Source organism: Mauremys reevesii, linkage group 2, assembly GCF_016161935.1.
Source record: "Mauremys reevesii isolate NIE-2019 linkage group 2, ASM1616193v1, whole genome shotgun sequence".
Taxonomy (NCBI): Eukaryota; Metazoa; Chordata; order Testudines; family Geoemydidae; genus Mauremys; species Mauremys reevesii.
Window position 1 is genome coordinate 253,049,457 of NC_052624.1, and position 16,731 is coordinate 253,066,187.

General features: G+C 38.1%; 1 protein-coding gene across 12 annotated transcripts in view; it reads left to right on the top strand.

Annotated features, from left to right (window-relative positions):
- Positions 1-16,731, top strand: part of RIMS2 (regulating synaptic membrane exocytosis 2) — a 787,778-nt gene that overhangs the window by 659,660 nt on the left and 111,387 nt on the right. For 8 of the 12 annotated variants that reach the window (XM_039525805.1, XM_039525808.1, XM_039525806.1 and 5 more), the window contains 2 exons: positions 12,904-13,076; positions 15,680-15,973. In XM_039525805.1, the coding sequence (XP_039381739.1) occupies positions 12,904-13,076; positions 15,680-15,973 (467 nt within the window). Of the gene's footprint in view, positions 1-12,903; positions 13,077-15,679; positions 15,974-16,226; positions 16,295-16,731 lie in introns of those variants that run through there. The other 4 variants (XM_039525817.1, XM_039525811.1, XM_039525818.1 and 1 more) reach the window with 2 other exon arrangements.

The following is a 16,731-nucleotide window of genomic DNA, read 5'->3' on the forward strand; positions in this document are numbered from 1 at the left end:
ATGGCCTAAATTCCTCCTGTAATTTCAACTGGTTGGGTAGTCTTCATTTCTTGTCCTAAAATGTTACAAATGTTTGGTCTGTATTGTCAAATTGGTTTGTGTAATCTGGAGGAGAGGTTGTAAGTAATACTCATTCCTCTAGCTGAGAGACAAGGTGGGTGAGGTAATGTCTTTTATTGGATCTACTTCTGTTCATGAGAGAGAAAGCTTTTGAGGCTCTTCTTCTTTCCCAGAATTGGGTCTAATAAAAGGTATTACCTTATCCATCTTGTCTCTCTATTATCCTGGAACTGACATGACTACAACCAGGGGCGGCTCTAGGCACCAGCAAAACAAGCTGGTGCCTAGGGCGGCAAAATCTAGGGGGCGTCCCCTGCGGCCGGGGGGGTGGCAGGCTGGGCCGGCGGACCTGCCGCAGTCATGCAGTCATGCCTGCGGGAGGTCCACCCGAGCCCCGGGATGACTGGACCTGCCGCAGGCATGACTGCGGAGGGGGCGCTCGTCCCGCGGCTCGGCTGGACCTCCCGCAGGCATGACTGCGGCAGCTCAAGCGGAGCCGCCGGACCCGCGAACCGTCCGCAGCCGCGGGAGGTCCAGCCGAGCCACGCGGGACCAGCGGTCCCTCTGCAGTCATGCCCGCGGGAGGTCCGCTGCTCCTGCGGCTCCGGGGCGCCTCCCGCGCATGACTGCTTGGGGCGGCCAAAAACGTAGAGCCGCCCCTGACTACAACTACACTGCATTCCTCCAGTTGGTTAGTTACAACATGTGCTGCTTGTTTAGGTTAATTTAAAAAGTGACTACAGTTTCAGCTTGAGAGTGAGTAAAACAATCAAATTAGAATATTTAGAAAGTGCTAGGTGGCTTTCACCAGCTTAATGGTAAACAATCTATCTCTCTCTAGTTTCTCTCTCCTCCAGAGGTGGAGTTCAAGGTATGGAGAGAGTGATGTGTTTTTTCCAATCCCTAGATAAGCGAGTCAGAAGATCTATCCCTGTAGACCCTTCCCCCTCCCAAGTTCTCAAGGTAAATGGGGTAGTGATGCTAAGGAAATCTACCTGACAGGAGCAACATTTATTTTAGGAAACTACATTTTATGCATTGAGGGGTCCCAAATTAGCAGATTTCCTCTTGCTGATTTCATATGAGTCATCAGAAAACCTGTAGCCAAAGAGCAGTCTTGACCTGGTACATACTATTTTGTGCAGGACTTTTTCAAGGTTTGTCCTGAGTGGCAATAAAAACAAGCACTCAGGAAAAAAAAAATCTGTAATCCTACCCCTTTTGGAAGCCCTGCTTGATAGAATATCTGTGGTGTGGCCATTTGAGGACCCTTGGGGTGGAGTCATGTAAACATGAATTTATATCTTGTTCTTGAACCACACATTTCACAAAGGCATTTTTGCTTAGGGGAGTAAAAACTCACCAGATGGTGTCTGTGTTGGTCCAGCTGTTCTCTTAGGCAGGAATGCCATTGGAGTTGCTGACAAGTCCAGGTACACATTTTACGAAAAGCATGATTAAACTTTTATATAAAGAATTGAGGATTAAGGTGATTAAAACCTCACCCTGCTGTCTCAACCAACTGGCTTGTTGGAAGTTTTACTGGGCCTCAAGGGAAATGTGTTGTTTTTTTTAAAGGAAAGTGTTGATGTGACAAGGAAAGATGACTTTCCTGCCTTCCTTCTGCTTCACTGACAGGCCTTGAAAGGTTTTTCACATTTTGTGACAGGTGAAAGGGCCAACAGATGTAATCATGGAAACTGCTGGTCAAAAACAAGCCTCTGGAGAGTGTGGCTTCATACATCCTGAAGATGTTCAACTTGTGTGACTGTTGGACTCTGATAAGGGAACTTACCCAGAAACATCTGGAAGAAATCCAGTCCATTCAGAAAATCATAGCCAGAAGAGGGACTTTAAAGCAGAGCAGAAGATAATAGAGTGAACTGCTAGCAAAGTGGCAAGCTTTATAAAGTCCTGAAGAAGGTGAGCTCCATCATCTATTAAAGGTTTATGCCAGACAGATTTAAGAGGCAACAAATATGGCATGTGACGTTTCGGAGAGATGGAAAGGAGAGAATGCAAGAGCTGTATTTGAAGATATTTATCCCAAATCTACTCGTGGGAGGAAACCAGAAATGGAACTGCTGACCGTCAACAAGAATTAACCCAGTTAACTAGTGGATTTACTGCAGATTGTGCCAGAAAATATCTGAGAGGTGGGCTTGACAGCAAACCCTAATGTGTATGCTTGGGTTCACCAGGAGATGAAGTACTTGAGTTACATAATGGGAAAGTTAAACCACAAATGTAAAATCTTAACCCATCCATTGAACAACAGACCAAAGGATGCTAATGAAGGTCAGAGATTTCCAGGGATTTTTAAGTTGAATTAGACAATTTAGCCCACATTTTCCACCTTTGCAATTCCCCCAAGAGACCAGTTCTGAAAGCAAAATCTAATAAAGTGAAGTAGATTGTGGACTGTGAAGTGACTTTCAAGCCTAGGAGAACAGCTTATGTGAGATTGTCCTGGCTTGAACAACTGAGATTTTCAGCAGCTAATACTGTATTCAGGATGATACATTTCTAGTAGAATTTGGGACAGTGTTTTCCAGAAGAATAAAGAACTGCTTATCTCCTCCTTTAAACAAAAGCAATTTCCTCCAGAGACCAGTTATGTTTGAATCAAGAAGTTAATATGTGACAAAAGGATGCTGGACGGGTTGAAGAATTATCTTCAGGGAGAGTTCATCAGGCACTTGATGAATAAACAGAATGCCATACTTACTTGGAGGTATATTTACCTGTTATTTTTAATCAATCTTGTCAGTGAAATTAGATGGAAAACTATCCAATCTCTCTTAAATGGCAGTTGACAAACCAGGAAATGAGCCTCTAGTGTGAAGGGGGAAAATTGATGTGCCACCTGTTCCAAATAGCTCCAAGAAAGAGTTTTGTTTCTTTTCCTTTTCTCCTGCCTTTCCTCATTAATTTTTAATTTGGGAAAGGGTGAGTTGGACAGAGGATGCACAGTCTTCTACCTAATGCTACTCCATAAAGGATTCTTCTTCTGAAGCTCCTGTCCATTCCTCTCTTGGCAACCATGTTCTAACTTCTCAAATCTCAAGATAAAATTCTCAGTGGCCTCTTCCTCTCAAAACTCATAAGATCTGGATTTATCTAAGTCATAGTGATGTCAGAAGGAGTAACTCCACTGACGTCTGTGAAATTACAGTGGTGAAAAACGGGTGTGAATGAGATCTGTATCAGGGCCTCAGAGTTTAGATTTCTTCTGAGCAACTACAGGGGCTTGTACAGCTGGAATTAGGGATTGCCTTTTATTTTTGTTCCTCTCTTTTGAAAATGAACAGTAGATCTTGGAAAATTTGTTGATCAAATTGTTTATTCTCCAAAAAATGCATTGTCAAGTCCACCAGAACTATTTGCAAATTTATGTCGAGTTCACTGAATACTTTTGGCCAAACTGAAAAAGTATAAACATTTCACTGACATTGAAACAAAATATTTTTTGTTTTGTTTTGACCCAAAAAAATTAGTTTTGACTTTCAGGCTTCACAAAATGGCAAGAGAAGGAGGCGGCAATGGTGCCATCATCCCTTCCCATGTAAGCTTTAGCCCAGTGGTTTTGGAACTCCCTGGGCCGTGGGAAACCTAGGTTCAAGTCCCCTTTCTGCCTGTTGTTGAGAAGGAATTTAAACTCAGTCATTCCCCATTGTAGGAGAGTGTCCTGATTATTAGATGTCCTTGTACAGGGCTTTCTCAATCTCTCCGCTTGAGTCTGTTCCACTTTTTATCAACAATTAAATAGTTATTGGAGCACAGACATGAACCTGGATCTCACTCATCCTAGATGAGTGCCTAACTACCAGTCTATAGCGTCATTCTCCCTCTCTTTCCCTGGCCCAATGACTATTCATGCACATTGGAAAATGCACATAGGAAGACAGAATCCCAACTATACATATAAAATGATGGGATCTAAATTAGCTGTTACCACTCAAGAAAGAGATCTTCGAGTCATTGTTGATAGTTCTCAGAAAACATCCACTCAGTGTGCAGTGGTAGTCAAAAAAGCTAACAGAATGTTGGGAATCATTAAGAAAGGGATAGATAATAAGACAGAAAATATCATATTGCCTCTATATAAATCCATGGTATGCACACATCTTGAATACTGCGTGCAGATGTGGTCGCCTTATTTAAAAAAAGAAATCTTGGACTTGGAAAAGGTTCAGAGAAGGGCAACAAAAATGATTAGGGGAATGGAACAGCTTCCATATGAGGAGAGATTAATAAGACTCGGACTTTTCACCTTGGAAAAGAGACGACTGAGGAGGCATATGATTGAGGACTATAAAATCATGACTGATGTGGATAAAGTGAATAAGGAAGTGTTATTTACTCCTTCTCATAACACAAGAACTGGGGGTCACCAAATGAAATTAATAGGCAGCAGGTTTAAAACAAACAAAAGGAAGTATTTCTTCACACGGTGCACAGTCAACCTGTGGAACTCTTTGCCAGAGGATGTTGTGAAGGCCAAGACTATAATGGAGTTCAAAGAAGAACTAGATAAATTCATGGAGGTTAGGTCCATCAATGGCTATTAGCCAGGATGGGCAGGGATGGTGTCCCTAGCCTCTGTTTGCCAGAAGCTGGGAATGAGTGACAGGAGATGGATCACTTGATAATTACATGTTCTGTTCATTCCCTCTGGGGCACCTGGCATTGGCCACTATCAGAAGACAAGATACTGAGCTAGATGGGTCTTTGGTCTGACCCAGTATGGCCGTTCTTATGTTCATTGTTATCATGAATGACTATGAACTGCCACTATGAATGACTGAGCTAAAGTCTGTAGAGGGAGGCGGTAGCGGCGGTGCCATCACCTCTTCCTGCTCCAGATGTATGTGAATCCTTTATTTGCATTTATCAAAATGCTTGAAAGTCAATAAATTTAAACTCAAAAGTTTTCATGTCAGTAATGTTGAAACATGTCAATTAGTTTTGACTTGACTTTTTTTTTTCTTCAACTTTTTGATTTGCTGATAGATTTAAAAAAAATGTCATCTTTGGTTTGACCCAAAATGAATTTTTGTTTTCAAGTTTTTTGAAACTGCCAGTGAACTGAAAAAATCCATTATTTGCCTCCCTCTAATGAACAGCTAGGGCAAGAGACTACTCAGTGTCCTGAAACTGAATGTGAACAGCCAGATTTGGGTGTTGACAAGTTAATTCTCAAACTCACTGAATACCCTCTTGTGTCTTCCTACTCCTCTCCCATTTTAGGATCTATCTTCAGGCTCAGGATCTTCTGCTTAGTGTAATCTGAGAGTCCTTTATAGTGCTGTATTATCGTTGTTTCAAATTGCCATTTGTATCCAGGAAGTCCTTAAAGAACTGCACCATCTGCTTGCGTATCTGAAGCAGATGGTGCTTTTCTGGATCACCTCCAGACTATTTCCCTCTAGGTTTTTTCTTCCCAGACAATGTACCAGAGGTGGCTTCAATATCAGCTGCTGAGCTTGCAGTTTCTCCTTCAGCTTCCAGAATTTCATGACTCACTTGCTATTTCTCAGTGCTCAGGTTTCAATTGCTCCCAAACCTGGCACTAGGATGCTCTCCACAAGATAACCTACATCACGTAATGGAGGCATGTTCCTTAGACCTCCCCCTTGATTTAGGACCTCTCATACAAGACAATCCTACACATAATACTTACTTGCCTCCCTGATTTGTGAGAGGGAGCAGAACTGATAAGTCTTAGGCTCCAAACACCAAGTGAGAACAAACAAGTACCCTTGAAAGTGAATAGTATTTTTTCAAGTGGTTGAGTGTTATATACACACAGGATTTGTTCAGTTGGGAAGCTTCTTTTGGCATCTAAATTAGTGGTCTTATTTTCAGAGTGGCTTTGCATGTGGTGTTACCATTAGTGTTAATAGTACCTGGGGGCAGTCAAAACCTCTGAAAATCAAATCACTTATTTAGATGTCTAAATATGGATTTAGGTGCTTATTTAGGTATCCCCATCTGAAATTTTTAGCCTAAGGTTCCAATTAAAATTACAACTAAGCCACATTAAACATCTTTACTATTTTTATTTCCATATCCCTTCTTAAATGTGTAGCTGAAAATATTTTATATTAAAATAGATAACATAATATAAGATATATCTGCAGTGTGCAACCATATCACATCATTTATGTAGCTTTTTGCATGTATTTTGTGAGTATATAGTATACATACAAACATGTATCTTATATGTGTATCCCTTATCTGTACATGTTAGTAAAGTGGTTTATGGTCAATAGTGCAATATAAAAGTAATATTATTAGTAGTATTGCTATTTATCATTATTGTCATTTGTATTTATTTTATTGGCTTAGTGTGTGGTGCAGCCATTATCAAGGTATTAAATAAAAAACAACAATCTGATGAGAATAAGCACAGTGCGGTATTGCAGCTGAAAGTTGCACAGCCCTTTGAGGCTGTAAAATGCACCAGAAATTTCCCTTCACATCAAGAAGCAGCCCCTGCAATTGTTGAGCTGCTGACAGAGATTCTGTAGATTCTGCAGTCACAGACAAATTTAGCAAGCATAAAGCCCTAAAAAGGTTGAGACAGTTCCTTAATCTTGGTATTGTGGAGCAAAGTACTGTAGTCTGCAACAACCCCACAACAATCTGATCCATTAGTAAGAAAGTAGAAGAATTGACCAGATCAATATGTTCCAATATAAATGCTAACAAATGAAAACTGATGACAATAACATGAGAAAGAAACCATACTAATCAAATAGGAAGGGAGTTGGAAATCCCTGCAAATGTCAATTGTCTGGGAGTTGAGTGATTATCTGGCAGCCAAATTATCTAGTTCAACCTGGAAGGTCAGTAACACTATATTAAAACTGAGCAATAGCAATTTCTTTAACTGTGTGTAGCGTGCTCCAGGGTAGTTAACTTCAAGAAATTAGTGTAAGAAGGTTTCAGATTCACACACCATCAATTGCTCATGTAATGGCAGTTTGCAGATCAATCAGAAATTGTGCTTGCATTTAAAAGCCCATTGTAATAGAAAACAGAATAACTATTCCTTTTTCAGATTTAATACTCTTGTAAGATTTGTCACCACAGAAAAATATTCCCTTGCCAATGCAAGAAATCAGAAATCACAAAAGTACTTCAATATCAGTTTGTTAGAACCTCTTATGAATACTTTCTCTACCACAGAGGATAGGATTTTAAGAGTCCACAAACGCTTGTTGTTAGATACAGTACTTGTTACTAGTATAACCATGAAGTGTTAACTTGGTTGCTTATAGGCATATCAGGAGTGATTCTTGTCAGCCCTCCTATTTGCAATAATGTTGCAATAGCTAAAACTGAAATGACAGCAGAGCTTGGTTCCTTTCAGCAGCCTGCGTGAATCTGACGAAGGGTAAAATTTTCAAATGCACCCAAGTGTCTGAGCAGCCTAAGTCTCATTGAAAGTCAGTGGGACTTAGACTCATAATTCACCTAAGTATTTTTGAAAATTTTACCCTAAATAATATATTTTTTAAAAGATATCTACTTCCAAATGAAGGAAAGGAAAGCACTGCTTCTTTCAGTACACTGGTTGTGATTAAAAAGGCAATATTTGATTATCATTTTGTCTCTGATATTTAAATGGCACTGATTTGTAAACCTGTTAAAATATCCTAAATAAATAAAGAGATAAGTCAGTACTTAACAGCAGTTCCCACAACATGTCTGAGATACCACAATCCCTCCCTCTGGTTGAGATGAGAAATAACTTATATCTCTCAGATATCAAGACATGATAGCTGCTGGTAAATCATAGAAATGTGGGACTGGAGGTCATCTAGTCCAGCCCTCTGCACTGACATTAGCGCAAGTAAACCATCTCTGACAGGTGTTTGTGGAAGCCCCATTACTGGAAGATTTTCATCCTCCCTTGGACACCTATTTCAATGCATAACTATCCTTAGAGTTGGAAAATGTCCCCAAATATCTAGCTTAATTCTCCCTTGCTGAAGATTAAGCCCATTGCTTCTTGTCCTACCTTCAGTGAACACGGATAAACTTGATCACTGTCCTCTTTAATATATTTGAAAGACTACTACCAGGTCCCCTCTCAGCCTTCTTTACTCAAGACTAAACATGGCCAGGTTTTCTAAAACCTTTTGTCATTTTTGCTGCTTTCCTCTAGACTCTGTCCAATTTCTCCACAACTTTCATAAAGCATGTCACCCAAAGGTAGACTCTGTTCCTTCTAAAGGCCACTACGGTACTTGTAATCCATAAAGTAAAAACACCTTGAGAAGATTCTGAACAAGTTGAAATGGGAAGGGAATGCTTTCATTTGGCATCTTCAGGCTAATGTCTAAAACTTCACAAAAATTGAATTAGGCAAATATATACATTTAAAATAAGGCTTCATCACAAGAGGAAAAATATTGCCGATCTCTTTTTTAACCATTACTCATAAAACTGAAGGACTAATTTAATGGCTAAGCATAATACAGAGGGGCACTTTGGAAGCTTCCCTGTATTGGAATCATAGGGCCCAATACTGCTCCTTTCAAGTCAATGGCAAGACTCTTATTGCTTTCAGTAGTGCAAATCAACCCTTTAAACCCTGACATGCAACATTTAGCATTGTGATACTTGCCCTAATCAAGGGGTCAGATACAAGAGCAGAAATAGATTTTTTAGATCTGTACTACAAGAAAACAAAGTCTTAACAGTAACTCAGAGCAGAGTTGTGCATGCCTTGATTGAGGCATTTGAACTTAGTCCATGGAGGCAGCGAAGTTGCAGAGTCTAGATATTACTATGGAATGCAATTTTGAGATGCTGATATCATAGATTCAAGAGGACATGTGTGACTATGTAGTGGAACCTGTTACTGATACTTTGCCTTTTTTAATGAAAGAGGTATTGTATATTAAAACTTTCATAGAGAGTACAAAATGTTATTTCTGCTAAAAACAGCCTTCATCCCAAACTCACATTATCCTGAAATGATAAAGATTTATTCTCTTTACATCTATGTATGTTCTAACTCAATATACAAGTTACAATATAAGAAAGTCAAAGAAGTGAGGAAGAATATTACAGCTGAATAAGAATTTCTCTAAGTACAGATCTCAAAGAATTTGATCCCAGCCATTAATACGTGTGCAATTTGTGATAGTATGGTACACTGCTGGAGAGATCAAGTGGAATAAAAAAAAACAACAAAATTTGACATCCAAACAAAAAATTTCCTGGCAATGCAAAGAGTAATGAATATCAATGAAGATGTGAACAGGATGTACATCCGACTATGTGATGGAGGAAAAAGTCTGCTATCTGTGGAGAAAGCAATTGACAAAGTCTATAACATCAAACTATATGAGGAGTCAGACAGAATAAAAGATTATCTGGTTATGATAACAAGTGATGACCAAACATGCATCCCAGAAGCATAAAAGAAATGAAAAAGCAAACCACTAAAGAAAGACTTGAAAGATTTACACAGAAATCAGTGCACATACACTGTTGGAGAGAGATCAAACCCATTATATCGAAGATTAACAATCTCATGGCTTGTTGAAGGATTCCTCAACGGAGTGACAGAAAGTTTCATTATGAGTACACAGGAGCAGTCCTTAAGGTTTCATTACATTTAAAACAAAACTGACCAATAGAACTGCTTCCCAAACTGCAGAATGTGTTCCAGAAAGAAAGAGAGGGTAGAGAATGTATTGAGCACCTGGCTGGGAGGGAACATATGAACAGACGCAATGAGGTTGCCAAGTGTCTGCATTAAAGCCTCTGTGGTAAGTACAGATTTAAATGAACAATGCAGTATTATAACCACCAAATTGAAAATGCTCTAGAGAACGAAAAGTGTAAAAGTTTATTTGACCCGGCAATTATCAAGACTGAATGGTGCAGGCAAACAGGCTGGCCATTGTTGTTGCAGAAAAGAGGAGAAACAAAACTGTGTTAATTGATATTGAAATACCAGCAGACAGAAACATAAAAAAGAAACAAGAGAAGTATGAAGAACTCTGTCATGAAGTGGAAAGATTATGGAAAACTAAAACAAAGATGATCTCAATGATTACTGGAGAACTTGGCACAATCACTAAGGGTATGATTGAGCAATGCAAGAACGTGTTAGGAATGCAAGACATCTCAATCAGTGACCTCCAGAAGTCAGCACTCTTAGGCACTGCAAGAATTTTAATGAAAGTCAGAGGAGAACAAATGCATTTGAGCACCTAAAATGCAGAAATTTTGCAGAGTTTAATGAAACTCCTGGCTCCCCAAACCTGTGGAGTCAGTTTGCGGTCAGGATTTATTGGTGACTCATGCGGATAAATTTTAAACAGTAGCTCTCTCCTTTCTATGCTTAAAGATATTTTATGCTGTGAAGGCTGTTTTAAAAAAAATAATTTCCATGATGTAATACTGAGGGATTATAATAATATTAATATTTTTTGCAAAGATGTCTAAAGTATCTTTTTGTATATATTATTATAAATCAAAATAAAATAAAAACTAGTGGGACTTACATGCTTGCATCAATTATAAATTTATACCTAAATGCATTATAGGAGCAGTTATTAGCTGTCAGAATAACAAATGATAAAAGGTAATCGAGGATTTAGAATCATTTTGAAAAAGGGAGGTGAACATATTTAATATCTGTCCACCCGTTTCTCCTGTGCGTGCGCATGTGTGTGTTTATAAATATAGGTGCACTACAGAACTGTGTATCTCATAAACTTTGTAAGGGATTTTATAAAAAAACAATAAGTACAAACAGTAAAAAATACTAAGGCTGAATTGTGGCATTTAGGCACAGCTCTGTGCTTGGTGCACTGCAGAGCCTCACCACCAGGGTAGAGTATCAGAGAACATTCTGCTTCAGAAAAGTACAGTACTTCCCAGAGCAGATATCTAGGAGGCATGGGGGCTGCAGTTCAGGGTAGCACTTATATTGGCTGCATAAGATTGGGGTGAATGTCCTCACTCCTTTCTTTCCCATTGCCAGATGCCTAGGGCCTGCCATAGTTTAGACCTTCATAAGCACCCTGATAAATTGGGCTGATAGCCAGGGAACAGAACCAGGGCAACTCTTTTTGATGCCTCTGAGCAGTGGAATGAAAGTACACCAAATTATATAAATGCATTTTGAATGGTTTGCTGGATGTTGTCTACAACCCTGTTAATTGAGTGTCCCATTATTCACTTTATGCTTTTTTCTGGCTTGTTTATGGCTGCCACAAAAAGTCACATGACCTTAATACAGTTTTTTAAAAACATTTTTGAAGTGCAGTTATACATTGTAAAGTGACTCTCTCAGAATTCTGGCACTGCTTTACACTTAATGCTATTCTCATTTGTTCATTTTATACTTTTTTTTTCCTGCTAGTGGTGCAAGCTTGATATGGCACCTGCTAGTCAAGTTGTGTCAATGCATTAATTACCACAAGTAATTAAATATCCTGTCATTGGAATTTAGTTAACAACTGTTGAAGATTTAAATTCCAAAATATAATCCAATTTACTTCACCATAGTATAGCTGCTTTGGGTCTGGAATGCTAGGATAAATCAAATGGAGTAGACAGAAGTAGATATGACTAAGTATACACAGAGAAGAGATCTTCTTAGTAAGAATGTAAAGATGAATTTATTTTATTCTACCAGTCAGAAAAGTTTGACTATGTGGCTACAGTACAAGTCAATAAATGTGGTGACATTCAAATATATGGTGTACTCCCAAACTTATGGCTAAATACATAGAACCTCCCCCTATAAGGTCTGAGGGGACAGAGCTGTCAAAGCCTGGAATCTATGTCGGTAGAAATGACACTGTTCCTGTTTTTGGTTCTGCATCCTAAATTTCACAAAACATCTTAACTGTTATCTGAACTAGTTTGGTTATATTTAAGAATCATACAGATTATACCTAATGTAAATTTGGGGCTATGCCATGGCCTTTATGCTATAGCCTAGCATAGCTAGCTGTGGGGGAAGGCTGATTTAGCAGATTGTACACTGGTCTAGAACTCAGGAAACCCAGGTTCAATTTCTGGGTCTGTCACAAACCTTCTGCATGACCTTGAATGTCAATGTGAGTTAAATGCTTAGGCCCAAATTTTTAAAGGAGTGATGTTTATCTGCATCTCTGTGTGCTTACTGACTTTAAAAGAATCTGGCCATTAGCTCCCTCAAGATCTTTTAAAATTCCCAGTCTAAATAGTTTTGCAGGTTAAATTTGCAGTTAGAACACTAAAATATTGTTCCCAGTTTTAGTTTAATAATCTCATCTTTCCATTTGTTTTAAGTAAACAAGAGTTAATATTTGTTAGAAATTATTTTGAAGGTAAACAGTATCGTTCCCTAGAATACCAATATTATTTAACAGTTAGAATGTGAGTTCTATTCCTAGCTCTGCTTTTTGCTAGCTGAACAAGCTTGGGCAAGTCACTTATCTTCTCTATGACTCTATTTACCCATCTGTAAAATAGGTATAATAATTAAATCCTTCACAGTGATGTTGGGAGTCTTCAGTAAAATTTGCAGAGCCCTTGAAAATGCTCAGAAGAAAGGTGTTGTACAAGTTACTGAACATATGGCCCATGGCAAGGACCTTAATGTAATATCTTGAGTTGGGTAGTGCAGTAAGGTTATAACTGAGATATACAAAAACAAGATTTGTATTCCAGGCAGTATGACCAATTAAGAACTTCATTGTAAGAATGCAGGCAGAATTTGGTAATGGAGTCAATTAACATACTGTTATGGAAAAGCCCCAACAGCTGATTTATGATGGTTTCACTGACTATGTCTATGTCTTTTTCATTCTGTTTTTATAGTATCGGTCAGGACGGGATCCTCAGCGAGGCTCAGACAATATTTCCAATAAATCTTCAGACAGTGATGTCAGTGATGTGTCAGCAGTATCAAGGACAAGCAGCGCTTCTCGTTTCAGCAGCACAAGCTACATGTCTGTCCAATCAGAACGACTGAGAGGGAACAAGAAAATAAGGTGAGTAACAGAACTAGGAAGTTGGTCATTTATATCCTTATAGAATACTTTTCAGGTGAGTGCATGTGAAAATTTTGCTAAACTTTAATTTATATAATATTAATAAAACTTATAGGGCTTTCCAAAATACAGGTTTTCATTTATTGTTGTGTTTCTACTGCTTTTTTGATTCCTTATGCAAGGTATTTTTTGTAAATCAATAAAGGGATTTTCTTGCGTGCAAACTTAAGCGTCTTGAGGGCATTTGTTACACTTAGACTTGCATCTTTTGAAAAAAATATTAAGCAGTTTAAAGGATAATTTTATTTGCAAAATACTTGCCAGCAGTCTCAGAGTCATTACAACATACTTTACAAATGGAGCAGAGACTATACTGCTGCATCTCCACAATTTCTATGCTTGAATTTAGGGCTGTCAATTAATCGCAGTTAACTCATGCTACTAACTCAAAAAAATTAATTGTGATAAAAAAATTAATCACGATTATTCACAGCTTTAATCGCACTGTTAAACAATAATAGAATACCAATTGAAATGTATTAAATATTTTTGGATGTTTTTCTATATTTTCTAATATATTGATTTCAATTACAACATAGAATACAAAGTGTACAGTGCTCACTTTATATTATTATTTTTATTACAAATGTTTGCACCGTAAAATGATAAAAGAAATAGTATTTTTCAGTTCACCTCATACAAGTGCTATAGTGCAGTCTCTTTAGCATGAAAGTGCAATTTACAAATGTAGATTTTTTTTATTACATAACTGTACTCAAAAACAAAACAAGGTAAAATTTTAAAGCCTACAAGTCCACTCAGTCCTACTTCTTATTCAGCCAATCACTAAGACAAACATTTGTAAATGTTTGTTAACATTTACGGGAGATATGCTGCCCGCTTCTTATTTACAATGTAACCTGAAAGTGAGAACAGGTGTTCACATGGCACTTTTATAGCCAGTATTGCAAGATATTTATATGCCAAATATGGTAAACATTTGTATGCCCCTTCATGCTTCGGCCACCATTCCAGAAGACATGCTTCATTTTTTTTAATGATGCATTAATTAAATTTGTGACTGATCTCCTTGGAGGAGAATTATATGTCTCCTGCTCCATTTTACCCACATTCTGCCATATATTTCATGTTATAGCGGTCTTGGATAATGACCCAGCACATGTTGTTCGTTTTAAGAACACGTTCACTGCAGATTTGACAAAATGCAAAGAAGGTACCAATGTGAGATTTCTAAAGATATATACAGCACTTGACCCAAGGTTTAAGAATCTGAAGTGCCTTCCAAAATCTGAGAGGGACGAGGTGTGGAACATGCTTTCAGAAGTCTTAAAAGAGCAACACTCTGATGCGGAAACTACAGAACCTGAACCACCAAAAAAAGAAAATCAGCTGTCTGCTGGTGGTATATGACTCAGATGATGAAAATGAGCATGCGTCCATCCGTACTGCTTTGGATCAGTATCAATCAGAACTCATCAGCACCATGGACACACGTCTTCTGGAATGATGGTTGAAGCATGAAGGGACATATGAATCTTTAGCGCATCTGCTACATAAATATCTTGCGACACCAGCTTCAACAGTGCTATGCGAATGCCTTTTCTGACTTTCATGTGACATTGTAAACAAGAAGTGGGCAGCACTATCTCCCGTAAATTCAACTTTCACGATAAAGTGATTGGACTACAGTACTTGTAATGGGGGAATTGAAAAATACTATTTCTTTTGTTTTTTACAGTGCAAATATTTGTAATAAAATAAATATAAAGTGAGCACTGTACACTTTGGATTCTGTGTTGTAAATGAAATCAATATATTTGAAAATGTAGAAAATATCCAAAAATATTTAAATAAATGGTATTCTAATATTGTTTAACAATGCAATTAATCGTGTGATTAATTGTGATTAATTTTTTTAATCGTGACAGCCCTACTTGAATTGCCATACTTTTAAAACCTCTTGTAAAGTGCTTCTATAGATACTGGACCCAGTAATAATAATAAATATGTTGCTGTGCAACTCTCATTGTTTAGTCTTCAATAAGAATTGAACAGTGTATTTGAAAGCAGAAATAGGCTCACCTTCCATTCCTTGAACACTCAAAACACCAATCAAACTCAGTGGGAGTTTGGGCACAAAAGGAATGTAAGATTGGGCCTTAAATATTTGGCACTAATATTCCTAATTCTGGGAAATTTCCCCTCCCAAGATAAATTATGTTTTTTAAAAAGAGTAGGTTTAAGTATCTCTCATTTTGCATAATTGATATTGTCTGGAATACAGAACTGTGCATTCCATATGTTTATGCACACTTTTGTGTTATTTATCAGCATGTAACTTTGTATACAAAATATGTACATTACAGACTCTCCTGAAAAAATAGTTGCATCTTAATCTTTGTCTAGCCTGTGCTGGAAGTTGGCCAGCATGCTTTTACCTTTCACTACATTTTCCCTTCCAATTTATTTCTTTTCTTTTAAATTTCTTTTTGTGTACTGCATGAATGCTTCTTCTCTACACCCTAACTTCACTTTCTCTTCTTTTTTGTTTGCATGCCTTCCTCAATTTGTGTTGACTTCAGAAGGTCAAGGGATATAGAGGGAAAAAAAGAGGGGGGACAGGAAGGGGATGAGCATGAGGAGATATTTCCTGAGGAGGAGGAGGAGGAGGAGCAGGAGCTTGAGGAAAAAGTGAAGCAAGAACAAGTTAATGAAAAGGGGGAAGAGCAAGAGGTGACAGAAAACTGTGATAAGGAGGAAAGCAAAGAATCAGGAGATGATGAAAAGATCCATGATGATCAAACTGAGGAAGGGAAAGAGAAAACACAGAGAAAAAAAGAGGATTTACAAAGGCGATTCTCACAAGATGATGTCAGGTAAAATATATTTCCGTTTGTAGATACAGTAGTTCCCTGTGGTCCTGTAGCTCTTTTTCCAATGCCTGGATCCTATTTGTTTTCCCATTTGTATTTTATTTGCTATAGTTTGTTGTTTATGTTCCCTGCAGCCACCTTCACCTTCAACCATAATTCTTTAATAGCGAACAAATTTATCTCTTGATTGTAATGGAATGGTTCTGCAAACAGAATAATTAAACACCTTAACTTCACCCTTTAGGATGCAGGCAGCCACAGCCTCTTTTGAACTGGTTTATAGTTTGTGTTTGACTGTATGACATAGTGCTGGGGAGCTAGCAGGTGAGCACTACAGTAGAACCACAGAGTTACGAACACCAAAGTTATGAACCGACCAGTCAACCACACACCTCATTTGGAATCGGAGGTACACAATCAGGTAGCAGCAGAGACAAAAAAGTACAGTGCAGTACTGTCTTAAATATAAACTACTAGACAAATAAAGGGAAGGTTTAAAAAAAAAGATTTGACAAGGTAAGGAAACTGTTTCTGTGCTTGTTTCATTTAAATTAAGATGGTTAAAAGCAGCATTTTTCTTCTGCATAGTAAAGTTTCAAAGCTCTATTAAGTCAATGTTCAGTTGTAACTTCTGAAAAAACAATCATAATGCTTTGTTCAGAGTTATGAACATTTCAGAGTTATGAGCAACCTCCATTCCCGAGGTGTTCATAACTCTGAAGTTCTACTATATTTAGGTCCCCTAGAGATATCTGATTGGA